The sequence below is a fragment of the Carcharhinus amblyrhynchos genome, chromosome 4 (genome assembly GCF_965287045.1).
Source record: "Carcharhinus amblyrhynchos chromosome 4, sCarAmb.v2.hapA, whole genome shotgun sequence".
Taxonomy (NCBI): Eukaryota; Metazoa; Chordata; class Chondrichthyes; order Carcharhiniformes; family Carcharhinidae; genus Carcharhinus; species Carcharhinus amblyrhynchos.
This window is the reverse complement of record NC_137327.1, coordinates 116,812,672-116,840,277: the sequence shown is the minus strand read 5'-3', so window position 1 is coordinate 116,840,277 and position 27,606 is coordinate 116,812,672. Positions and strand designations below refer to the sequence as shown.

The 27,606-nt window shown below is 44.0% G+C and overlaps 1 protein-coding gene across 4 annotated transcripts in view; it reads left to right on the top strand.

Annotated features, from left to right (window-relative positions):
• fgf13a (fibroblast growth factor 13a) overlaps positions 1–27,606 on the top strand; it is a 494,238-nt gene that overhangs the window by 453,806 nt on the left and 12,826 nt on the right. For all 4 annotated transcript variants that reach the window (XM_080187791.1, XM_080187794.1, XM_080187792.1 and 1 more), the window contains one exon: positions 26,768–26,966. In XM_080187791.1, coding sequence (XP_080043917.1) covers positions 26,768–26,966 — 199 coding nt within the window. The remainder of the gene's footprint in view (positions 1–26,767; positions 26,967–27,606) is intronic.

Genomic DNA, 27,606 nt, shown 5'->3' with positions numbered 1-27,606 from the left:
TTATAACTCAAACCATCAAGTCCCGGTAGCTTCCGAGTAAATCTTTACTGCAAATTGAAGAGAGTTGAGGACGTACCCGAATATGTCATGGAGAGGGTGTGAGAGAAGTTCTCAAATACAATATTTCCTGACCTGTGACTAGCTGGAGAGATCAGAGTGACCTTTCCTCAGTTCTCAGAGCACCTATTTTGTGATTTGAACTCATCTCTCAGCTGCAGAAATGGGTCTCTGCACAGTCATGGTTGGGGGGTAGAATTTTCCGACAGGAACTTGTTAACACTGCTGGGTGAAAAGTAAGTGTAACCATGGTGATGAACTATCTTTCACTTCGCCTCTTAATAAAGCATAAATGGCTGATTAATTGATTACTCTAGTAATGCTAAGTGTAAAGAAAAAGCTTTAATTGCTTTAGAATTCAAATTATATTCGTTCCTTGTGGATAATAGGTACCCTCTGACACAACGGAGCATTGTATCCCTGTCTTTAGAGGCCTATAGCGACATGTGGGAAATTTAAATGATTGAAGGGAAATGACTGGAAAGATTTACCCCAGTGAAGATTGTTGGTTTATACACATGAGGTCTTCGATTCTGTCAGTGAGGGGACATTGTGGCAGCTTTTCATGAGCAGACAGTGAATTCTTCCTTTAATGCAGTTCCCAGAATCTGCGAAATGGTCACATTGCTTTGTGATCAAACGACCTGAACCGCTATCATTTATATAATTTAAAACATGAGGTGACTGCCACCTCTTGCTTGAGAAACTTGATGCACAATCAGATTTGTTCAAAATTCTCAGAAGCTCTACCAGGAGAGAGAGGAGAATTAACAAGCCTGCCCTTCCCTTTCAGGATATATATTTACTCAACTGTTGTCAGTGGAGAATAACAAAAGTCAAAGCATTTGTTTGATGCTGTTAGAGGAGCATACTAAGTGACTTCAGCAGAAATCTAACAATGGGAACTGGAAAAATGCAAGAGGAATCATTGCAATCAGTTTCGGTGAAGAAAGCTTTAAAAAATCAAATGTTCCAACAAACCAATTGGGAGAGTTAACAAAGTGAAGCTGTTGTAAAGAAGAATATGATTTAAGCGCATCTAATAAAGAGCTGACACACCCACACACACACACACACACAGACACTCTCATACACACACTCTCACACACACACACACACACACTCTCTCACACACACACACGCACATACACACACACACACAAACACGTACACGCACACACCCACACATACACATGGATACATACACACAAACTGTAACCTCAGACACACATTCACTGAGTGCTGCATGTTTTGGGAGCTTTGAGAACAATGGACTAATGTGTAGTAAGCAGGTACAAAAATCATCAAAAAAGTCAAATGCAGCATTAGGTGTTAAGGGGCTAAATGTGATGCAGTGTAAATTGTGCTGCAGCTATCGGCAAAGCCCTGCTTCTGTTATATCTGGAGCACTGTAAACAATCTGGCTTGTGGGGACCTTTCTGTTCCTCTGGGCAATAGCTTTTTTATTGTTTAAATGTGTTTTGATGCTGAACAATAACCTGAGTTGAGCTCATTTTCCCCCTCCACGTACTTGCCCAATAGTTTGCAGACGTGCATTTCTTGTGTTAAGATTTCTTTAATGTAGTAAATGTGGAATGCAGTTGTTTCTCATTGCCAATGAAAGCCATTTGGCAGCGAGAGACTTGACTCACTTGGAGTATGGAGTTGGCAGAACTTGACAGTAAATTACACAAATTGTTAGCACACAGGATATAATTAGGAGAGATAAAACATGTCAGCATTAAAGGGAGTAGCTTCATGACAGTGTATTCGAGAGAGCTTTCTATTTGGTTTGCAAAGAAAGCATTTGTGATGTTGCAGGGTGAACATACTAGTGATTGCCGCAGTTTTCATTGCTGTATGTTTAGAAATATGTGAGTGATTACTTGCCAAAGATGTTAGAAGAATTCAACACAGAAGGAAGCAGTTTGGCCGATCATTCCTACACCGACCCTGTGATAAAACAATTCAATTAGGCCCACTGCCCTACTCTTTCCACATAAACACTTCAAGAATATCCTTTTAAATAAATAACACCCTCGTTCCAAGCGCCCCAAGTTCTTGAAAATGAAGTAGCTATTTAACAGGAACGTACAAACAGGCGGCAGCCATTTATCCTTTTCAGCTGTTGCACATTCAATTGGATCAAAAAATCTATCTATCTTAGTTTTTGAATTGACCAACCCCCCCAAACCACTACCCCCCACCCCACCCCCCAGCATCCCCGCTAACCCCAGCAGGTTTATTATGTGTGGGAGGGAGAGGGGAGACTGTGCCAGATTTCTTCCCCCTCCCTTTTCATGGGGAATGATTCTCTCTCTGGTATTACCAGGGATGGTTGTTGGGTGGGTTTGTGTTCTGTGTTGGCACAGTCAGTTGTTAGCCATCCCCAACATCAACAGGAACCTACGACTTGGCAGAACCAAGAACGCCTGCTGTGGAATCTTTGAGCATGGCAAGCGTTTGGCGATAGCAAACCAGCTTTTTTAGAATTGATTTTCTGGGATGTGGGTGTCACAGAGGAGAGCAGCATTTATTGCTCATCCTGAGACGTAGGTACGCCCACAATGCTGTTAGAGAGTGAATTCCAGAATTTTGACCCGGTTTAACACACTGTCCAAATTTCTGCTTTATTGACCTCACTGAGAATGAAATGGGACACGATGTAACACAACTAGCCACGTGTGCTGACTCTACCCCTTCCCCCCCCCTTACTGTCAGGTTCTTGAAAATGAAATGGACAATGAATAGAAATTGCTAATTCATTCAGTGCTAATCATGGTGGCATGCTGGCACACTGCTGCCTCACAGTGCCAGGGACCCGGGTTCAATTCCAGCCTCGGGTCACTGCCTGCGTGGAGGTTGCATGTTCTCCCTATGTCAACATAGCTTTCCTCCGGGTGCTCCGTTTCCTCCCACACTCCAAAGATGTGCGAGTTAAGTGGATTGGCCATGCTAAATTGTCCTTAGTGTTAGGGAGAACCATCTATGGTAAATATATGGGGTTATGGGGATAGGGTTTTGGTGGGATTGTTGTCGATGCAGTCTCGATAGGCCAAATGGCCTCTTTCTACATTGTAGAATCATAGAATCCTACAGTGAAGAAAGAGGCCATTTGGCTCATCTTGTGGTTAGTGACCACAAGCTAACCTAGTTAGTCCCCCTGACACTAAGGGGCAATTTAGCACGGCCAATTCACCTAACCCACATATCTTTCGACTGTGGGAGGAAACCAGAGCACCCAGTGGAAACCCACAAAGACGTGGGAAGAACATGCAGACTTCGCACAGACAGTGACCCAAGCCAGGAATCAAACCCGGGTCCCTGGCGCTATGAGGCAGCAGTGCTAACCACTGTGCTACCATGCCGCCCTGTAGGATTCTCTGATTCTTTGATTCTATGACCTTCCCCATGACTGTAATAAGAACTGGCTGGATAAAGTAAATAGCAGAGAATAATAAAATGCCGTTCACCACTCCACACTTCAGATAAAATTGGTGTCTTAATTGATTCAAGTTCTCCATTCAGTCCAGATGATTGCAGCATTTCAGCTGTGCCGAGTTTGAACGTAAGTTGAATGCAAGAGGATCTGTCTGCATGTAGCAGGATAAACAATTTACTTTCAAGACAGGGTGTGTCTATTGATCAGTTTTGTTCATGCTTCTGTTCTGCGCCCCACCCACTGCAGGAATCAGTGATCAAACGGAGCTGCACCAGAATCTGAAGTGGTTGTCAAGGAGCTCACAGTGACAAACACTTCCGCAGTTTGATGATAGATTGCCCTTTCTAAATCCAAGTTTAAATCCAGCACAACACGCGCCTGCACCAGAGCTCTTGTCTTTAGTTTAATGGCAAAATCATCAGTGACCTATCCAGACTCTGAGAGCACATGCAGTGAGCCCACCTCAATCTAGTGGCATCTGATCCTGACACTGAACTCCCAGTAGAAATGTGCATATTCCTCTCAATTAGATTGGAAATAAATTGTCAAGGGGATGCAAAAAGACGTAAGAGAACAGTGAGAGCTGCTCATTGAAAAATATAAGATTCTGAGAGGGCTTAACAGGGTAGATGTTGCGAGGCTGTTTCCCTGGGCTGAAGACTTTAGATCTCGAGGTTGCAGTCTCGGGTAAGAGGTCTGCCATATTGAACTGAAATGAAGATAAATTTCTTCGTTCATAGAGTTAGGAAATTCTCTTCCCCAAAGAGTTGTGAATGTGTAATTGCTGAGTTTATATTCTAGATCAGGATCAATAGATTTTTGGGCGCACATGGAATTAAGGGATATAGGGATAGGGTGACCAGATGGATTTGAGGTCCAACATCAGCTGTGATCTTACTGGAAAGGCCAAAAAGGATCAAGGAGTTAATAGAACCTTCTCCTTTTCCTATTTCTCTTATAGTGTGATATCCATGGGGAAAATATTCCCACATCCCAGTGAATGAAATTTCATGGAGTCATGGCAGGCGAGATGGTATTTGACATGCCACTGAAAAATCTATTCACCTCCCACGGGAATTTCCAGTCTCCGGGGCCAGAATATCCCACCCTGGGAGTTTAGGGAGTTGAGGGGTGAGCTATTAAAGATGGTTGACATGATTTGATTGGTTAATTATCCTTGATGGATCTGCCCTGCTTCAACAGCCATTTAGTTCACAGCTGATCTGAACCTGAACTCCCATTTACCCGTCTTTGCTGCATATTCCTCAGCACTGTTACGCAGAAATCTCAGTCTTGATCCTCCCCAACCTCAACAACTTTAATGGGGAGAGAGTTTCAGATTTCCAATCCCCTTCAAATGGAGTGGTGTTTCTGGAAGAAATAGTTCCTTTCCATCTCCCCAGTCCGATGCTTTTGTCAGTTCAAACTTCTTGACCATATCACATCTCAATCTTAGAAGCTGAAGGCTTCTAAACTGGAGCGCAGCCTCGGTTTATGAATCCTATTCTCACAATTTAACCCAGTGTCATTCTGATCAATTGGCATTGCACCCCTTCCAAGCCAATATATCCTCACTAAGGTGATGACGAGGAGATGCTGGCGTTGGACTGGGGCGGGCACAGTAAGAATTCTCACAAAACATGGTTAAAATCCAACAGGTTAATGTGGAATCACAAGCTTTTGGAGCACTGCTCCTTCACCAGGTGAATCTGAAATGTGGCAGCCAACACTGAGCACAGTGCATCCAATGGACCCAACTCCACTAGGAGCCACAGTGATGTTCCTGTGTGATGTGCCACCCAGACCACATTCCCACAACTAATGGTCTGATGGAGAGGAATTTCTTCTGGTAAGTGAATCTAGAACATGAGGGCAGAATCTTAAAAATAGCTTCAGGAGATAAATCCGGAAACACTTGGTCATACTGAAGGTGATTGGAAATCTGGAATTGGCCTGAGGTAGATGTTTTGTTGGGTAACAGTATTGAGGGATATGCAGCAAGTGGAGGGGGGGAGGGTAAATGTGAGTTGAGGTACAGGCCAGCCGTGATCTATGACTGGCAGAGCAGGACACGGTTTTGGATGGATCCTCCCCGCTTTGCACTTTCAGTGGTGAAGTCGTCCATTACAATTTCCACCCCCAGCATCCACCGCACCTCCCCCCCCCAACTCTTCCACACACACACACACATTCTGGAGTCTGGGGACTGTATTAGTGGCAAATTCTGTCCAAAGTTCAATGTTGGGTTCTCCTAATGCAGATCCCACACTATTCTAACCATTCATCAATACGTAGTGGTGTTACTGCTCTTACATATGGAGGAGTTATGGTCATTTGCCAAGCAGACATAATTTGAGAGGAATTTGGCAGACTTGTGGCTCCCATACTGAGCATTGTGCAAAGATAATTGGGGACATGCTTTATTTTCTTTCAGTTGCCAAAAAACGAAGGATAAATCTAATTAGATCATTCCTTTTATTGGAAAACTGTCACCACCTCCGTGAAAATGGGAAACTTTTACTGGCTGTATTTTAAGCCCCATGAATGCAGGCAGATTTGTCATTTCTCCATCACCCCCTGTGCTTGCAATGCCTACATTGGCTTCTAGTTCAGCAGCATGTTGAATTTCAAATTTTCATTCCAATTCTGTGACGGTCTCACTCTTCCCGACCGTTGTATTCTCCTCCAGGCTGACAAGCCTCCATGATTCCTGCATTCCTTCAATTCTGGCCTCTTGCACACCTTTGATCTCCAACATCTGACAACTGGTGACCATGCCATCAGCTACCTCGACCCTAGTGACTGCAATTGCTTCCCTAAACCACGTCTCTCCTCCTTCACAAATCTTATTGTGTTATATATTTAAAAGGGTTGCAGGTTGCTTTAAGAGATGATCACATGATTTGATGGAGGGGGCAGCACAGTGGCACAGTTGTTAGCACTGCTGCCTCACAGCGCCAGGGACCAGGGTTCAATTCCAGTCTTGGATCACTATCTGTATGGAGTTGGCACATTCTCCCCATGTCCGCATGGGTTTCCTCCGGGTGCTCCAGTTTCCTGCCACAGTCCAAAGATGTGCAGGTTAGGTGCATTGGCCATGCTAAACTCTCCTTCACGGCACCCAAACCGGCGCTGGAGTCTGGCGAGTAGGGGATTTTTATGGTAACATTATTACTATGTGAATGTAAGCCTACTTGTGACTAATAAATAAACTTTAACTTTACTTTAACTTTTGATGTCATTAGGGTGGTGCAGAGGCTGTTGTTTTACTTTCAGTTTGTACTCTATACAGGCCAATCCTCCTGGAATAAATCTGTTGCTAGATTGAACCTATGTGTGTTAACCACAGGTTTTTTATTTCATTAAAATCCAAAATCCCAATATAGATAGAACACTACAAAAAGAAAATTGACAATCAGCCGAGATTTGTTTCATCAAGAACACAGTTAAGAAAAAACATTGTATGTCCTTACACTTTGAATATTAGAAAGCTGGGGAGAAGCAACAGCAAGACAAAGATTGAAGAGCCAGTGCAGGAAGACTAAGTAAGAAAAAAAGCTCTCTGTGGATTTGAAGAGGGAATCTTTCTGATCAGAGAAGATGAGAGTCCAGGCAGCATCTTCCATACTTCAAAAGAGTGACTGCTTTGCTGTATGGCTGGGGTTCTTTGGAAGAAAAAAAATACATCAGTCAGTGGTCTTCCAGGGAAAAGAGGAGAATTCTGGAAAGACAGAAAAGATATCTACTGAGCAGTCTCGAGTCATTGGTATCTATAAGAGGAATGGTGGGTCAGTTAGGATCCACGATGCCTTTCAATGAAAAATGTATCATAGAGTTCCGATGTTGAGCGTGTTTCGTACTTTGTAAAAGTGAATGAAATTGCAAACAAGTTGTCTGTATCAGCCTTTCTCCGTGCAATAGCATCTAAAACCTTCCATTTGCTCCAGTGCTTGGTTCATGCAGCAAAGCCAGGAAGCAAAACTTGTGACGACTTCACAAAGATCCTCAAAGAACATTTGCAAAATCATTGCCCATCATAGATTTGTTCAGGTTCCACCAAGGGTATCAAGTGGAAGGTGAAAGCATTACTCAGTTTGTGGCAACCTCAAAAAGGCTGGCACAACATTGTGGGTTTGGAGAACTATTCTTTGAGATATTCTTTGAGATTGTCTGGTTTGTGGTCTCTTGGATGAGGTTATCCAAAGAAGATTGCTTCTGAACATGCTTTGACTTTAAAGACAGCAGTAGAAATTGCAGTGTTGATGGAATTGGCTACTAAAGAGGCTTCACTATTTGGTGCAGGGATGAAGATCCACAAGTTGAGAACTGCCCATCAGAAGATTATTACTGTAAAGAAGGGAATGTCCAGAAATATCTTGAAGAGCACCAACTGAATGCCTTTTCCATACAGAGTGGATCGCACAGATTCTGGTTAATTATGAAGTTAAGTGGACAACTTATTAGGATCAAGGTTGTTGCTGGTGCTGCTGTATTATCTTGCTGTAATTCCTGAGACTACACCCCAACAAAAGTTGGAGCATCTTCCTTAAAAACCATCTGATCGTAAGGACATACAGGGAAGAGATAGTGCTGTTAAAGTGTTACTTCATGGTCAACGTGGAGTTGAGTGGACAAACAGTGGAGATGCCTGTCCATGTGGCCCATGGCAATTTTTCAGCTCTATTTGGGAGATCATGGCTTGAAAGATCAAGTTCAACTGAAATGCTGCCAACAGATTGGTCGATGCCAAAACAGACCTACACCACCTACTGGATAAAGACAAGAGTGTATTCAAAATGACACAAAGCTCAATGAAAGAAGTTCAACTCAAACTCAAGATAAATCCTAATAGTCAACTAAAAAATCTCAAAGCAAAAGCATTGCCATATGCAATTCACCCAATGTCAAAGAATAATTGTATGACTTCTTAACACTGGGCTGTTAGGGCCGGTAACAGTGAGTGACTGGGCTACCCTTATCATACCAGTCATGAAACCAGATGGTTCAGATCATACTTGTGGGGGTTTTAAAACAACCATAAATCTAGTGTTTGTGTTGATCAGTATCTGCTTCGTTTAATTGACAATTTATTGTTGGGTTATCAGGTGGGCAGAGAGTCAGCAAACTTGACCTTTCACAAGCATATTTACAGATGAATGTAGCCGCTGAATCACAGTCATTGCTTACCATCGTTACTCAAAGAAGTATTTTTCATTATAAATGTTTGCCTTCTGAAATAGCATCCAGACCAGCCCTATTCACTAACTTCATTGTGTTGTTAATCTAAGACTATTTGTGACATTAAGAAACAAACTTAAACTATTCCAAAGATTGAAGAATCAGATTTTAAGTGGTCTCTCTGGTGTACAATGTTACCTGGATAATATCCTAATTACAGGACCCAATGAACAAGAGCACTTGAATAATTTAGAAACAACATTGGAATGTCTTCAAGCACATTGTCTTCATATCAAGGAAGAAAAGTATGACTTTATCAGTCTAGTATTTGGGCCATGTTTTTGATAGTAAAGGCCTGTATAAAACACCTAAAAAGACGGATGCCATTTTGAAAGCACCACTTCCAATAAATGTGACACAATTGTGGTCCTCTCTCAGAAGGGTAAATTATTTTGGCAAATTTGTTCCTAACTCAGCTACATTATCGAAGCCATTGCATAATTTGCTATGTGTGAACCAGTCATGAGTCTGGACAACAGAATGTGAGCAAGCATACAGGATGTCAAAGATGTTTTGCAGAAATCTGAAGTATTGGTTTGTTTTTAATCCAAAGCTACCATTACTGTTTGCTTGCAATGCTTCACCTTACGAGTAGGAGGCAGTAGTTTCGCATATCATGGCTTTGGGAGAAGACCAACTAATAGCTTTTTCTTTGCATACTCTGTTGCTGAATCTAACAATCCTCAGCTAGAAAAAGAAACATTGAGTATAATTTTTTACATCTGAAGATTTCATCATTATTTATTTGGTCATCATTTCACATTATTGACTGATTAGCGATCCTTAACTACTATTTTTGGGCCATTTAAGGGCATATGTCATTATTTGCTAGAAGATTGCAAAGCTGGTAACTGATCTTTTCTGCTTACTCCAATGGTATAAAATGTCCTCAATCAGAGCCATGCTCATGCTGATGCATTATTACACTTACCTTTACCTATTGAGCAAATTCCACCAACTAGTTTTGCTAATATTCTCTACTTTTCGTGAGTAGATCATTTTCTTGCAACAGCTTCTCCAGTTCAGTGAGATACCAGAAATGATCCCATGATTGGGAATGTGATGGATATGGTATTGAATGGATCAATAACTGAACTACATTGTCTGCATCCTGACTTGGAACAATATGTGTCAAGAAAGTATGAGTTGACCATCGAAGGTACATGACTGTGGGGAATTCAAATGATCATTATTTCTCCTCTGCGTGTAAGAGGTCAAGAACAATTAAATGAAGGACATCCTGGTGTAGTCCAAATGAAGGAATGAGCTTGTGGTTATTTTTGGTCACTGGGTTTCGATGTTCAGATTGAAGATAAACTGGGACAATGTCAATCCTGTGCATGAATAATAAATACATCACTGCCGTCTCCTTTACACCTTTCAGAGTGACCTAAAATGTCATGACAACAATTGAGCATAGATTTTGCTTTTGAGGGTTGCATATCCTTAGTCATAATTGATGCACACTCTTAGTGGCCAAAAGTAATCATGAGGTCTACTACATCTGAACAAGCCATTGAAAAACTTGACAAAATTTTTGAAAAACTAGAACAGTTTGTTGGTGAGAATGGTTCACAATTTACTTCACACAAGTTTGTGGATTATCTCAAATAAATGTTATTCAGCCAATAAAATCTGCATCTTATCATCCATCAACCAATGGATTAGCTGAAAGATTCATACAATCCGTGAAATGCTCTTTAAAAGCTTCAAAAGAGCAAGGTTCATTATCACGTTGTGCAAAGTTTCATGGTAGCTTATAGAAAGACTATTCGTGCGACTATCCAAAGGTCACCTGCATTACTACTCTTAAAGAGACAGTTGAGAACTATGTTTGATTTGTTATTATATCTGAAAACTTCAGGGATAGTCGAGTCTCAACAACAATCTCAAATTGTGAGAGGAGAATTGAGGGCAAAACAGAGCTCACTCCAACAAGAAGATTGAGTGTGAGTGTATAATAATGTCATGAGTTAGAAATGGATAGTAGCCATAGTTTTAGCAAAAACAAATCCAATTTCTGACACGGTTCAAACTGAAGATGAATTAATTTGGCACCGCCATGCTGACCAGTTGTTGTCATCCTGAAATGATTTCTCAGAATCATCTCCAGAAATACCACCTTCTTTAGTCCAGAGTGTTGTGATTGCTGCTACGGAGATTTAGTTGAATCTGAGTTGCCTGATGATTGTGTCTTTGCTACTATACCACTTCAGAGTGATGTAGAATTAGCTCCAAGAGGAGAAGTGTCTACTGAGGTTCCAAATCATACTTCTAGGGTCAAGGACAGCCAAATTCCAGGATGCCATATACAAGCAAAGAGGAATAGATGGCCTCCTAATTGATTTTCTTATTGACTGTGTATAGTGATTAATGATGCAGGGTACTGTGTCTAGTGTATTATTGATCTTATATGTTACATTGTATAGATGATCACAGAAGTAAAGAGGGAGGGATGTTAGATATTTAAAGGGGTTGCAGATTGCTTTAAGAATTAATGACATGACTTCATGGTGATGTTATTGGGATGTTGCAGAGGCTGCCCTTCTACTTTCAGTTTGTACTCTGTATGGGCCAGAGTTCCTGGAATAAACATGTTGTTGTTAGTTTGAGCCTACGTGTGCAAACCACAGCTTTTCGTTTTATTAAAACCCTCAACCCACTAACATTGTTAGGACATTATATTTTGAAACCTGCTTCCAGACCAGGCATTTAATCATCAATCGTTTATCTCAATGTCAATAGTTCTTTCCTCAGATTGTGTGTAAGGAAAGCACCATGTGATGTTTTACTACACCATCGGTACTCCAGAATTGCTGGATCATGTGTTTTAGTGCATTCCAGAAGGGATCTTTTTATCCTTGTTAACTCAGATTCATGTGCAGTGATGAATGTTGGAGTAGACGGTGAAGGAGTTGAATTTGTTATGACTGATTTCATCCTTCTTAAAGTTCCATAATGATTACAACAATTACCTGCATCATCCAACTGCTACTCCATCTGAACAGCGAGGTTCAGAATAATTTCATACAATGAGGTAATCAAGTAATATATTAAAGCTAATGCCCCTATAATTGTAATTACACTGCAGATAATGCAGGCTCTTTAGGAATTTAATTAGGGTGATTTGACACAACAAAACTAAATTATAGCCAAACATGATCTGGACAAAGCAACTAAAAGAAATGCATACAAATTGTAATGACTACAACTGCATTGGCTGAGCATAGTGATCGCACTCTGCTCTGTCATTAGCAAGAGGAACAATGGGGACATTTATAGTCTGGTGATTATCAAAAAGCAACGGTGAAGCAACATCACAAAACGGACATGTTAATTATTATGTGAAGTGTTTCACTGCACCCAGGGTGATTCAGTAATCTGTCTCTATAGACTTGATATAAAACTATAATGAAACTGGTTGGGTGAATTTTAAGCCCCTTGTCCCTGCCTAACCGTAACCGTAACCCTAACCAGCCTGGAATTGGGTAAGATGTTAAACTTTTGAAGATCTCAAAACTGAGTCCAAATTCTAGATTAAGAAAGGCAACACCGGCATGGACACCAATCTGATCCCAGGAGATGAGTTGACAATTTCAATACATTGATGGGGTGGACCATCTCTGACTGATCCCTGACCATAGAACATAGAACACTACAGCACAAACAGGCCCTTCAGCCCACAAGTTGCACCAATCATATCTATACCTACCAGGCCACAGAACTATCTATAACTCCCAACCCCATTAAATCCCATATACTCATCCAGAAGTCTTTTAAAAGACCCCAGCGAGTTCGCCTCTACCACCATCGACAGCAGCCAATTCCACTCACTCACCACCCTCTGAGTGAAAAACTTACCCCTGACATCTCCTCTGAACCTGCTCTGTCCCAGGGAAGGCCAGCAGCTGAAAGGAAGTGATGATAGTTTCAGGGAGAAGGTAAGGGCTTTTATAGCACTGCCTGTAGTTCAGGAACAGCAGGATCCATTCCTGAACCCCAGAATCCACTGCACACCCAAGAACTTCCCCACCATTGGACCACCATTCCGCAGCCCCCTTTCTCCATAAAGTCAGGGATTGGGTTCCCTGTTTGAATCTGTAATGCCTCTGCAAGCAGTTCCTGCAAAGACTGGGACCATGGTTTTAATGTTAATTAGGTTTCTGCAGAGGTTTGCTGGCAACCTTCTGCTATTTTCTCTCAGGCCTTGGCTGGGCTGTCAGCAATTTTACTGTAAATTCAGTTCAAGTGCAAAGCAGGTTTTCCTGTTTTCTGTGTACACTAAGTTTTCACAAAGATTTCAAAAGGGTGAATTTTCTATCCTGCATATTCTTTGGTACTAATTACTAGCATTCTGATGTTCTCTTGCTCAGGAGTATTTAAGCTGTGATCACAGGGCAATAGGATTCTGACCCTCAATCCTATGTCTACCTGAGATTCTGATTAACTGATTCGTTTAGTTTAATTTGGGATGTTGTTGATCCATCCATTGGAACCATCCTCTCTTGGAAATAACTTCTCCGCAGTGCCCCAGAGAACCATATTTGGACCTTTGTTTTTGCTGATAAACATAAAGGATCTTCCCAACAAATTAACAAAAAACAGGGTGCAACTATTTGCTGATGTCCACACCAGAAAAACTCAATTCACTGCAAGATGAGCTTTAGGAATTGCAATGGGAGGTGGCCTTCAATACTAAAAAATGCAATATGCATCACCTGCAACAGGTAGCATTCAATTTTGCATCAAGATGCCCAACAGATAGATATGAACATATGAGTTAGGAGTAGGCCATTCAGACTCACGAGGATGTTTTGCCATTGTAACCCCACATTTCCACCTTCCCCAATAACCTTTTACCCTCTTAGTCATCAAGAATCATATCTCGCTCTGCCCTAAATATCTTCAAAGTCTCTGCTTCCCTGCCTTTTGAGGACAAGAGTTTCAAAGACTCACCTCTCTCTGAGAGAAAAACATTCTCCTCATCTCTCCCTTAAATGGGCGATCCCTTGTTTTTAAACAGTGACCCCTACCTCGGAGGTTCATCATAAAAATAGCCGCCAGTGGAGATTCTGCATACAGCCAAAACACTTGGGGTTCTGCGAAGGAATTATAGATATTGCAGAAAATGATCAGACTTACAGCTAAATTTATTCCCCAATCTTGGAGTATGTGAGTTATGTATGAGATCCTTCTATGATGGCAGATATAAACAATATTGAAAAGTTCCAAAGATGTTTTAGACCATAAGACATAGGAGCAGAATTATGCCACTCAGCCCATTGAGTCTGCTCTGCCTTCATTCATGACTGATTTTTTATCATCTCCATTCTCCTGCCTTTTCCCCATAACCCCTGATCCTCTTATTAATCAAGAACGTAGATACCTCTGTCTTAAAGGCACTCAATGCTCTAGCCTCCACAGCCATCTGTGGCAAAGAGTTGCACAGATTCACCACTCTCTGGCTGAAGAAATTCCTCTTCATCTCAGTTTTAAAGGGATTGCCCCTTCTGCCTGATGATCCTTTAAAACAGAGATGAGAAGAAATTTCTTCAGCCAGAGAGTGGTGAATATGTGGAGCTCTTTGTCATAGAAGTATGAAACAGTTTTGGGGAACGCACCAGTGTCACATCCTGGATCGAAGGTTTGGAATGGGAATCACTGCTCAAAGGAGGGTGAAACGTGGACTGACTACGTTGTATAGAATATGGAATGGATGGATGGGAATTGACAAAAGCGAGTACCTGGTGCCCTCCAGCAATGACAAAGCATGAAGTAGCTATACTCGCAAGCTACAAAGTCCAGGGCCTGAAACATAGTTAACCTCACCCCCCCAGAAACAATATTGGCACAGGGTCAACATCTCCACGCAGTAAAGTGCTGTGGGGCAGATTAATGAGAGTTTGAGTGGGACTTCTGCCCCTCACTGGGGAAGTAGTCCATGCTCCCAAGCTGCCGGGCAATCTGATTGGCTGACGGCTCTATCAGTTCTGGCAGTAACAGGAAGGTATCAGTGATTGCTATTGGGGGTTTGAGAGGTGCCCTGCGCCCCCCAGGAAACCACTGGGGCATGTAAAATTCAGCCCTGTGTGTTTTCAAGACCATGTGTCAGCAATCTGTCTTTCCAAGGACAGATTCCATACACCAAGAAAAAAGCTGCCAAGGAAAATGGTCACATTGCATTCACTGGAAATGTTCACGTCCCATCTCGAGATTATTTCGATTTCAGTGAGTCACGTGACTGGTGCAGATGGAGCGAACCACATTGATTGGTAGAATTTGGATATTAGTCGGTGACACCATTAAAACAGAAGATCTGATACACTGGGATTATCTGTTCAATAATTACTCAATAATTATCTTCCTCAGGCTGACAACCCTGTGAAAGCTGCGCAATCCTGCAATTCTGATCTCTTACACATCTCACGATCGGAGACCGTGACTGCAATTCTCCCATCCCACTGCACTAATTCTTTAGCAGGCCGGGAGATTCTCGTGTTGGCCGATTTGCGGCGTTCATGTACGTGTTCCTGCTGCGCAAGCGTCTCCCCAAAAACCAGACTTGTGGCAGCGTCAGCTCCGCATCAAAAACCAGTGGGGAGGCAGCAAGACCATCTCAATGGTCATTTCAATACTAGCTTAAATTTCATTAACGGGCCCAGGACTGAAGTCTCTGGTTCTGCTAGCATCTCCCCCATCAGTGGTTCACTCCAGCATGGTTTTGTATAGCTCCCCGTGGCCTGACCCTGCTGGAGTGAAGGGAAGGCAATCACGGTCCCTCAGAAGATTGGGTGACGGGGGTGCCCCCACAGCACTGGCACCCTGGCAGTGCCTGCCTGGGACCCCGGCACTACCCAAAGGGCAAAGTGCCAGTGCCTGGGGCTACCTTGCCATTGCCTGGGGCTACCTTGCCACTGCCCACTGAGCATGGGGCAGCGTCGGGGGGAGCCTAAGCGGGGGGTCTCGTGGCCGGGGCCTGATTGACCTTTGAGACTTCATTTTATGCATCTCAGCAACCAATGAAGTGATTGGCCTGAGTATCCATGGAATCTAAGCAAGGCAGGAGGGTAATTTATAGCAGAAAATTTATAAATTCATTTTATCCTATTTCATTTACAACCTTAAAAGCTGAGAATAAAGTGGGAGCACCATAAGGCCTGTACCGTCCAATCCTCCTGCTTCTGTTGGAGCTGATTTGTGTGAAGCTTATACAGCCAAAGAGCTGAGTCATTCAGTTTGCTCAAATTGTGCAAAAGCAGAGGCTCTGCATGCAGCGAGACAGCAGCTAATTCACTGGAGGAGCGAGCTTGATCCAACACAGGACCGAGTCAGCAGAAACAAAAGAACAAAGATCAGAAATTTGTCTTTCAAATGCAATAAAGGAAGTGAAGGGAAACTCTGTGAAGAGTCAAGAGGACTGGTGTGGATTGAAATGTTGGTGATGTTCAAATCAATCGGTGCCACGGTGAGGGGATCCATAAAATTAAACAGAAGCCCAAAGGTAAGCTGAACAGAAAGCCGGAAGAAGAATAGGGAAAAGATTTGGTTGAAGAAAATCATTTCTCTCATATTGCTGATCTTTCATGTAATTCTCATGAAAAGTTCAGCCTGTTCTGTACCCACAACAGCGAGGTAGCAGCTTCTACAGAGGTTCCACAAGCATGTCCCGTTAGTCTTTGGCCAGAGTATGTAACTGTAGATTAAATCATCTGTCTGTCCAATTCTGTGCCCCAGATCATTGGGAAAGGTAATCAGCTGAAGTTTCCTGTTAGAGAGGGGGAGCTCTCATACCCACCCTTCACACAATTTAAAACATTCCATTTTATAAGTAAAGGCACAGAACACAATGTATAATGTGTAAATTCGCTAGGAGGATGCCAAGAATGGCCCATTTTAGGGCCTTATCCCACAATCCCATAGGCTATGGCAAGCAGAGGACTTACTACATGGAGACATCAACGAGCAAAATGCACTTGGGTGTTGCTGCAGACTCCGGTGGGCATGGGGATATCCTTCATTCAAAGGCTTTCAGTGTCTGAGTGAGGGGACCCGCATCAGGATATGGGGGAGCCTGTTGGACACCATCCCTTGGACCTTTGGCTCCTCTCTGCAATCCCCATTTTACCCTCACTCACCTGTGGCCTGAGTCCCTTGGTTCTGCTGTATCTCTAATGGGTGAAATACTGGCATCAGCCACCACCCCAATGGCACTGAGGGACAATAGAGTGCTGGCGGCCCTCAGCAGGTGGGATCTCCACCCTGAGGTCCTAATTCCCAGAGAAGGCCCCATGCTGGCCAGTTAGGAGCCTGATCGGCACCTTCCCACAATGGGAGAAATGTGGGGCTCCAGCTAGCAAGTAAGACACCCCATTGCCCATGTTAAATTCCATCTATGGCATCAATATCAATTTGAAATGATCATTGAGAACGAGGGAAGAAGATACAAGGAATTTTTTTACCTTGTGCAGAACGTTTTTGCAAGTTGGGAGGTTTTCCTGGATAGATAAAGATAGTCTTGCAGATTTCTTGTAAGGGGAAACATTTGACATAGAGGAAGGTTATAGTTTTACCAAACAGCTGGCATAAGCACGATGGGCTGAATGGCCTTCTTCTGTAATCAATCCATAATTTGATGATCACCAAAGAATTACAGATGATGCAGGCTATTCAATTCATCCATTCAAAATACTAAAGACTTCATAGCACCAAACTGATGCTTAAATATTTCCAGTGTTTTATCCATAATACTCTATCTATTCACTGACACTCAGTTTGGGTTCTGCCAGGTTTACTCAGCTCCTGACCTTATTGCAGCCTTGGTTCAAACAACGACCAAAGAACTGAACTCAAAAGGTGAGGTAAAGGTGACTGCCCTTGACATCAAGGCAGCATTTGACCAAGTGTGGCATCAAGGAGCCCAGACAAAACTGAAGTCCATGGGAATCAGGAGCAAAACTCTCCACTGGTTGGAGTCAAACCTGGCACAAAGGATGAAGATTGTAGTGGTTGGAGGTCAATCATCTCAGCTTCAGGCCTTCACTGCAGGAGTACCTCAGGATAGTGTCCTAAGGCCCAACAATCTTCATCAATGACCTTCCCTACATCATAATGTCAGAAGTGGGGATGTTCACTGATGATTGCACAATGTTCAGCACCATTTGCGACTCCTCAGACACTGAAGTCGTTCATATGCAAATGCAACAAGACCTTAAGTTTAAGTTTATTTATTATTCTCACATGTAGGCTTACATTAACGCTGCAATGAAGTTACTGTGAAAATCCCCTAACTGCCACATTCCAGTGCCTGTTTGAGTACACTGAGGGAGAATTTAGCATGGCTAATACACCTAACCAGCATGTCTTTCAGCCTGTGGGAGGAAACTGGAGCAGTTGGAGGAAACCCACACAGACATGGGAAGAACATGCAAACTCTGCACAGGCAGAAACCCAAATTCCTAGCGCTGTGAGACAGCAAGTGCTAACCACTGTGCCACCGTGCTGCCTCTTGATGACAATATCCGGGTTTGAGCTGATAAGTGGGAAGTAACATTCATGCCTCACAAATGCCAGGCAATGACATCTCCAACAAGAAAAAAATCTAACCATCTCTTCTTGACATTCAATGGCAATACCACCACTGAACCCAGCACCATCAACATCTTGGGGTTACCAATGATTAGGAACCAAACTGGAAGGACCATATAAATATTGTGGTTACAAGAGTTGGCCAGGGGCTAGGAATATTATGGTGAGTAACTCACTTCCTGACTCCCAACATGCTGTCCATAATCTACAAGGCATAAGTCTGGACTGTAACGGAATACCATACACTTGCTTGGATGAGTGAAGCTCCAATGACACTCAAATGGCTTGACAAAGCAGCCTGCTTGATTGGCACACCTTCCACTACCTTCAACATTCACTCCCTCCACCACCAATACACAGAGGCAGCCACGTGTACTATTTACAAGATACATTGCAGGGTCTCACCAAAGCCAGTGACACCCACATCCTATCAACTAATAAAAAAAACTGGAAGTTCATTCCAGGTGTTGACAGCTACGTAAGAAGGAGCACTTGAGGTACAAAAAGCCATGACCTAATTAAATGATGGAGCAGGTGAATCATTTTTGAAAAATTTGCATGAATTCTTTGAGGATGTAACAGGGAGAATAGATCGAGGGGAACAGGTAGATGTGGTGTATTCCAAAGGCAAGGTGCCACATCAGAGGCTGTTGTATAAAGTAAAAGCCCATGGAATTGGAGGAAGTGTGTTAGCATGGACTGAGAGCTGGCTGTCAAATAGAAAACAGAGAATTGGAATAGCAACATAGAAAATAGGAGAGGGAGAAGGTCATTTGGCTCTTTAAGTCTGTTCTGCCATTCATTATGTTCATGGCTGATCATCCAACTCAGCAGCCTGATCCCTGAATAAATGAGTCCTTTTCAGGGTGGAAAGATGTAACTAGCATAATACTGCAGGGATCAGTTCTTGGCCCACAATTGTTCACGATTTACATGAATGACCTGGAGGAAGGATCTGAATGTAAAGTTTCCAGATTTGATGATGATACACAGATGAGTGAAATGGCGAGTTGTGATGAGGATATTGCGATTCTACAACAGGATGCGGATAGATTGGGTAACTGAGCGAAAACCCAGCAAAGGGAGTTTCATGTAGAGATATGAGGGATCATGCACGTTAGTCAGAGAAATCAGAAGGCAGAGCATTATCTAAATGGAGATAGTGCAGCATTCACTCAGTACTGACCCTCTGACAGTGCAGCTCTCCCTCAGTACTGACCCTCTGACAGTGCAGCATTCACTCAGTACTGACCCTCTGACAGTGCGGCACTCCCTCAGTACTGACCCTCTGACAGTGCAGCTCTCCCTCAGTACTGACCCTCTGACAGTGCGGCACTCCCTCAGTACTGACCCTCTGACAGTGCAGCACTCCCTCAGTACTGACCCTCTGACAGTGTGGCTCTCCCTCAGTACTGACCCTCTGACAGTGCGGCACTCCCTCAGTACTGACCCTCTGACAGTGCAGCTCTCCCTCAGTACTGACCCTCTGACAGTGCAGCACTCCCTCAGTACTGACCCTCTGACGGTGCAGCACTCCCTCAGTACTGACCCTCTGACAGTGTGGCTCTCCCTCAGTACTGACCCTCTGACAGTGCAGCATTCACTCAGTACTGACCCTCTGAGAATGCGGCACTCCCTCAGTACTGACCCTCTGACAGTGCAGCACTCCCTCAGTACTGACCCTCTGACAGTGCAGCATTCACTCAGTACTGACCCTCTGAGAATGCGGCACTCCCTCAGTACTGACCCTCTGACAGTGCAGCACTCCGTCAGTACTGACCCTCTGAGAATGCGGCACTCCCTCAGTACTGACCCTCTGACAGTGCGGCACTCCCTCAGTACTGACCCTCTGAGAATGCGGCAGTCCCTCAGTACTGACCCTCTGACAGTGCAGCACTCCCTCAGTACTGACCCTCTGAGAATGCGGCAGTCCCTCAGTACTGACGCTCTGACAGTGCAGCACTCCCTCAGTACTGACCCTCTGAGAATGCGGCAGTCCCTCAGTACTGACCCTCTGACAGTGCAGCACTCCCTCAGTACTGACCCTCTGAGAATGCGGCAGTCCCTCAGCACTGACCCTCTGAGAATGTGGCAGTCCCTCAGTACTGACCCTCTGACAGTGCAACACTCCCTCAGTACTGACCCTCTGAGAATGCGGCACTCCCTCAGCACTGACCCTCTGACAGTGCAGCACTCCCTCAGTACTGACCCCCTGACAGTGCAGCACTCCCTCAGTACTGACCCTCTGAGAATGTGGCAGTCCCTCAGCACTGACCCTCTGAGAATGTGGCAGTCCCTCAGTACTGACCCTCTGACAGTGCAACACTCCCTCAGTACTGACCCTCTGAGAATGCGGCACTCCCTCAGCACTGACCCTCTGACAGTGCAGCACTCCCTCAGTACTGACCCTCTGACAGTGCAGCAGTCCCTCAGTACTGACCCTCTGAGAATGCGGCACTCCCACAGCACTGACCCTCTTTCATTGCAGCACTCCCTTAGTACTGACCCCCTGACAGTGCGGCACTCCCTCAGTACTGACCCTCTGACAGTGCGGCACTCCCTCAGTACTGACCGTCTGAGAATGCGGCAGTCCCTCAGTACTGACCCTCTGACAGTGCAGCAGTCCCTCAGTACTGACCCTCTGAGAATGCGGCGCTCCCACAGCACTGACCCTCTTTCATTGCAGCACTCCCTTAGTACTGACCCCCTGACAGTGCGGCACTCCCTCAGTACTGACCCTCTGACAGTGCGGCACTCCCTCAGTACTGACCCTCTGACAGTGCAGCACTCCCTCAGTACTGACCCTCTGAGAGGGTCCATGAGGTCTGCATTCAAGCAACAGCCTGAATTATTTGCTCGAATCCCAATTAGTGGGAGATTCGAGTGAGAAATTCCGAGGAGCAGTTTCTGTTGTTTAGAGTGGAAAACATTGATGGAAAACTTGAGAGTTTTAATAAGATTTTGAGGGAGTATTCACCTTCCTGTATTCCATCTAAAATCAATTTTCAGCAGGCAGTTTGCTGAATAAGCTCAAAAGGGGCACCAATCCACTTTGCATCAGGATTTTCAAGATATTACAACATTAGCTTTGTAAGAAATTCAGTTTTGGAAAAATCTTGATCTGACCGCTTGGAGTGATCTGGGAATGTAAAAAATAACAATGGAACACATTTCACCTTTATTCCAAGTGCTTCCTCTGGGCATTGTCCATGGCTCATCTACTGGGAGTAGATGTTAAATCTGCACAACGGGTTATACAAGGATTCTGGCACCTTCCATGTCCATTGTTGGCAGAGCTGAGTTGAATGGTTAAAGAATTCACCAGAAAGATTGGACTTGTTGCTCAGGAATTGTGCATTTGCAATTTTTGTAAAATGGAATTGGTTAACTCCAGTAGGTGGAGTTGATTTTGTGCGTTTCTCTAGAGCAGGGGGATAAGGATGGGTGACATCTGGGCTATTTTTGTTCTTTGTTCTTCTTTGACATTCTGGAGAAGGGAATTAGCAGGATGTAAATCGTAACCTGTGGAATGGCTCAACAACTGGGCTCATTGTGGAACTAGCAATGCAAAGTGACTGCCATGACATGGAAATGGAAATGATAAATTCTTCACTTTGGTCTTGGGACAACATAAAGATGATTTGCCACATGCACAATGCAGGAGAATGATTGTGATGGTAGAATTGTGTCAGGTGGGTGGCAGATTGCAGCCAAATCTTTCTTTGCATCGATTTCAATCAATGGGAACAGATTTGCAGCATGCTGCTGTTTTGCTGTCACCTACACTATCGCACAGAATCAAATATCTCCCCCCCTCAGCCCGGTCCCCCCCAACACTGCTTTTAAATGAGATTTCATATGAAGCAATCAATCATCAGATAAGAGCAGTGCAGTGTACATTTGCAACTCGTTACACATACAGCTCCCCCATTTACTATTGTATGACAATTCCCGACCTATAATAATTCTTAGTTTCAACTGTCATCTCCGTGACCTAGTCTGCATTTGAAACCATTTTGTTCTGTTCAAGCCGCCTCAACACCAGCATGTCCAGAGATTTAACATGAGAGAACAATATTATTCTGAAATCAATCCTATTGCAACTGAAGCAAGCTGAAAAGAGATTGAATGGACTTTAAAAGCATTGCAGAGATGGAAGAAAATGTGACTTCTTACTCCATGAAGCGACTGAATTTAACACACGCGTGGCCATTTGTGTAGATAAAATTTAAGAACATAAAAACTACAAGCAGGTGTAGGCCATTGGCCGCTCGAGCCTACTCCGCCATTCAGTAATATCATGGCTGCTCTTTTCGTGGACTCACCGCCACTTACCCACCCGCTCACCATAACCTTTATTTCCTTTACTGTTCAAAAATTTATCCTTGCCTTAAAAACATTCAATGAGGTAGCCTCAACTGTTTCACTGGGCTGGGAATTCCACAGATTCACAACTCTTTGGGTGAAGAAGTTCCTCCTCAACTCAGTCCTAAATCTGCTCCGCCTTATTTTGAGGCCATGCCCTCTAGTTCTACTTTCACCTGCCAGTGAAAACAACTTCCCTGCTTCTATCTTATCTATTCCCTTCATAATCTTAGATGTTTCGATAAGATCTCCACTCATTCTTCTGAATTCCAATGAGTATAGCCCCAGTCTACTCAGTCTCTCCTCATAAACCAACCCTCCCAACTCCAGAATCAACCTAAAGAATCTCCTCTGCACCCGAACCAGTGCCAGTATATCCTTTCTCAAGTAAGGAGACCAAAACTGTACACAGTGCTCTGGGTGTGACCTTACCAGCACCTTATTAACCTGCAACATAATCCTATTTTTAAACTCCATTCCTCTAGCAATGAATTACAAACTTCCATTTGCCTTCTTAATTACCTGCTGCACTTGCAAACCAATTTTTTGTGATTCATGCACAAGGACACCCATTTCAATAATAGTCCATTTTGCTATTATTCCTATCACAATGAATGCCCTTAAATTTACCAACATTGTACTCCATCTGCCCGACCTTTGCCCACTCATTTAGACTACCTGTATCCCTTTGCAAACTTTCAGCATCCTCTGCACACTTTGCTCTGGCACTCATCTTAGTGTCATCTGTGAATTTTGATCTGCACTAGATCTGCAACTCCAAATCATCTATGTAAATCGTAAACAATTTGCAGTCCCAACACTGATCCCTGAAATGCATTTCTTCAATATACATTTGTGCAGCCAGAGGTGATAAAGAGTCCCTCCCACCCCTCACCCTCAACCCTGCCCCCCTACCGATCAGCCCTACCTTCCTGTTGGGCAGAGTTGCCAAGGTGCGTGGGGAGGGGTTGGGGAGAAACACCTAACAGGGGTTGAAGTTCAATCTTCCAAATGGACTTCCAAACAGATAAAGGGGGGGCAGTTTAGAACGGAGTTGAGGAGGAACTTCTTCACTCAAAGGGTGGTGAATCTCTGGAATTCTCTGCCCGTTGAAGTGGTGGAGGCTGCCTCGCTAAATATATTTAAGATGCGGGTTGATAGGTTTCTGATAGGCAAGGGGATTAAGGGTTATGGGGAGAGGGCGGGAAGGTGGAACTGAGCCACGGCAGATCAGCCATGATCTTATTGAATGGCGGGGCAGGCTCGAGGGGCTAGATGGCCTACTCCTGCTCCTATTTCTTATGTTCTTATGACTCCTGAGTCTGAGAGTTAAACAGATAATGCAAGCAAGGCTTGTGTTCCTGACAATTTAGAATGTTAAGTCACGATTGACCCAAGTTTTCCATAAGCTGAAGGGAACAGACAGGGCAGATGGTGATGAACTATTCCTGATGGTTGTAGAATTTAGGCCCAGGGGCGCAGAGCCAAAATATTAGGGTCAGACTTTCCAGGAGTGAAATTCAGGAACATGCCTAAAGGATAGTAGATGTTTGGAACTCTCTTCCACAAATGACAACTGTTATTAGATCAATTGTTACTTTTAAATCAGAGATTAATCAATTTCTGTTAACCGAATATATTAAAAATAAAGAACAAAGAAAATTACAGCACAGGAACTGGCCCTTCGGCCCTCCAAGCTGCACCAACCATACTGCCTGACTGAACTTAAACCCCCAACCCTTCCGTGTACCATATCCCTCTATTCCCGTCCTATTCATGTAATTGTCAAGATGTCCCTTAAAAGTCACTACCATTCACTTCCACTACCTTCCCGGCAACAAGTTCCAGGCACCCATCATCTGCTGTGTAAAAAATCTGCCTTGTACATCTCTTTTAAATCTTGCCTCTTGCAGCTTAATCCTGTACCCCCCAATAATTGACTCTTCCACCCTGGGAAAAGGCTTCTGACTATCCACTCTGCTCATGCTTCTCATAATCTTGTAGACTTCTATCAGGTCTCCACTCAACCTCTGTTGTTCCAGTGAGAACAAACCAAGTTTCTCCAACCTTTCCTCATAACTAATGCCCTCCATACCAGGCAACATCCTTGTAAATTTTTTTCTGTACTCTCCCCAAAGCCTCCACATGGTAGTGTGGCAACCAGAATTGGACATTATATTCCAAGTTTAAAGTTTATTTATTAGTTTCATAAGTTAACATTGTACTGCACATTAACACTGCAATGCGGTTACTTTGAAAATCCCCTAGTTGCCACACTCCAGCATCTGTTCGGGTACACTGAGGGAGAATTTAGCATGGGCAATGCACCTAACCAGCACATCTTTTGGACTTTGGGAGGAAAGCGGAGCACCCAGAGGAAACACACACAGACACGAGGAGAACGTGCAGACTCCACACAGACAGTGACTCAAGCCGGGAATCACACCCAGGTCCCTGTCACTGTGAGGCAGCAGTGCTAACCACTGTGGGATATGTGGATAGGTGTTTGGAATCACAGATAGTCCATTCCTGATCCTACATTTCTCAGATGGACCAGGTTCTGTAGGCAGCAGTGGGCAGACCTACTGTATCTAAGATTTGGACAGCTCATAATTCCACTCCAGCCTTTGATACTGGCCTGAGAAGCCCATCAAGTGATCAAAAATATAAATCAGAATGCTCCACTGCTGCCTTTTCCGTGACTAGGATGGGCTCTATGGGCCCTCTAGCCAGAGATACGTACATCTAAAGGAGAAAAACAAAATACCAAGCCAAGTGCTAGTCAGAGTAGAAATGACAGGATATATCGGATAAATGCATGGCTGAAGCGATGGTGTCAGATGAAGGTTTCAGATTCCTGGGGCATTGGGACTGGTTCTGGGGCAGGGTAAATTAGTGGGGTTACCGGAATGAGGTCTGGATGGGATTGTGGTTGGTACAGACTCAATGGGCTGAATGGCCTCCTTCTGCACAGTAGGATCCTATTATTCTATTCTGAAACTTTCTATTTAAAATAAATATCCTCAGGAACTTTGGACACTTGGAAATGTGGAAGCAGAGGGTTCATGGCACTTATTTCCAAACAATACCAAACAGGAGGATTCAGATTTACTTGGCTGCACAAATGTATATTGAAGAAATGCATTTCTCTTGTGCTGTACTTGCTGGAGTCTACGAAGAGGAATCTCCTTGGCGCAAGTTTTATCCAACGGGCAATTAAAAAATTGTCAGAATTCTCTGCATGTTATAGGACTTGAGGTAGCATTGATTGATGACTCTGGGAAGATGATAATGGAGCAGGAGTGAGTAGACATCCACTACCTCCATTTTAACTCCAGTAGCTCACTGTTCCCATTTTGTATGAAGATCTCACCCTAGGTAGGAGCAATATGGGGGTAACTCTAAGCTATTCCACTTAGTAGTAATCATAGCATGTCAGCTTGAAATCTGTGGTTACACCCCATGCCATTAAGAACAACATTTGGTGATGTGTAAACTGAACCAACCTTTAATGTACCCTGCTCGGCTTGTCACCCGAGAGGTCATGTTAAAATGACATTGAGCAGAATTCTCCAGCCTCCCCATGACAGGCGTTCCCACAGCAGAGGCGGATCGCCATTGGCTGCTGGTGGGATCTTCCAGACCTGCTGCAGTCGATAGCGATTTACATTCGGCGCCCCGATGGGCCTCGTGTTTGGCGGGACCGGAAAATTCCACCAGCAGGGAGGGCAGGAAAATCCGGCCATGATGTGTCCCATGCAGGCCAAACTAGATAAAGGTCAGAGGTCCCTTATCCTGAGGATAGTAATGAACCAGTCAAGATTTTGTGACAATTCAATAATTTGATATAATTTCATTCAGTTCACAAATAATCCATTTCACAATTTGCCAGGGTTGGATTTGAACTCTAGACCTCTTGGTTAGACAAGGCAATAATGAAAATGTTAAGCTCTTTTGGAAGATGTTGATTCAGAATCATTCCTTGACCACACCTATGTTGAACTTTGACTTGCGTGAGAATGTGCTGTTAAAGAGTAAGAATGTAATGATTATTTGGCTGTTTGTCTTTTCTGTAAACAGGAACACTTCACACCAGAATGCAGGTTCAAGGAATCGGTATTCGAAAACTACTACGTGACCTACTCATCCATGTTGTACAGACAGCAACAGTCCGGCAGGGGTTGGTACTTGGGACTTAACAAGGAAGGAGAAATCATGAAAGGAAATCATGTGAAGAAAACCAAACCAGCTGCCCACTTCCTCCCCAAACCATTAGAAGGTAATATCTCAGAAGCTTTTCTTTGCTTTTACCTCAGCTGTGAGTGCCAAGAGTACAGAGAAGGGAATTAGCCGTGGGTCATTGATCATCTATAACCTGGTTGGTATCTATTGAGAAATAGGATTGCGTGTTCTAGGGATGCCATGGAAACTACAGTTAAGAGGAAGCCTGGGTTAGCACTTGAATTGAAGCATTAATATACTGTAATCCTATTTGTGACTTGTTCCCTGACACCTTTGTGGGGGCGGGTCAGCCTGCCAGGGAGGTCGGGGCTGCGAGGGTAAGTGTTGGGACTGTGGTGGAGGTGGGATCGCGGCTGCTGATGGGGGGTATATTGGGAGATTGGGGCTGCCAGGAGGGAAGATTGAGCAGAGGCGGGGTGGCACAGAGGGGGTTGAGGCTGGCTGGACATGTTTGGGGAGTGGGGGGAGTTGGAGGACCAGCGATGACGGGTTCGCCGGGCTGGCCAGCAATCTGGAGGCCAGCAGTGTGGGGCTACTGCATGTGTGCGCAGATTTCGTTGCTGACAGATCGGCGAATGTGCAGTGGCCCGCTCAGTGCTATTCTGCCAGCCCCTTAGTGGGAATAGGCCCTGCCTACTGATTTTTAATAGGATTCATGACAGTGCACTCTGCAGTGC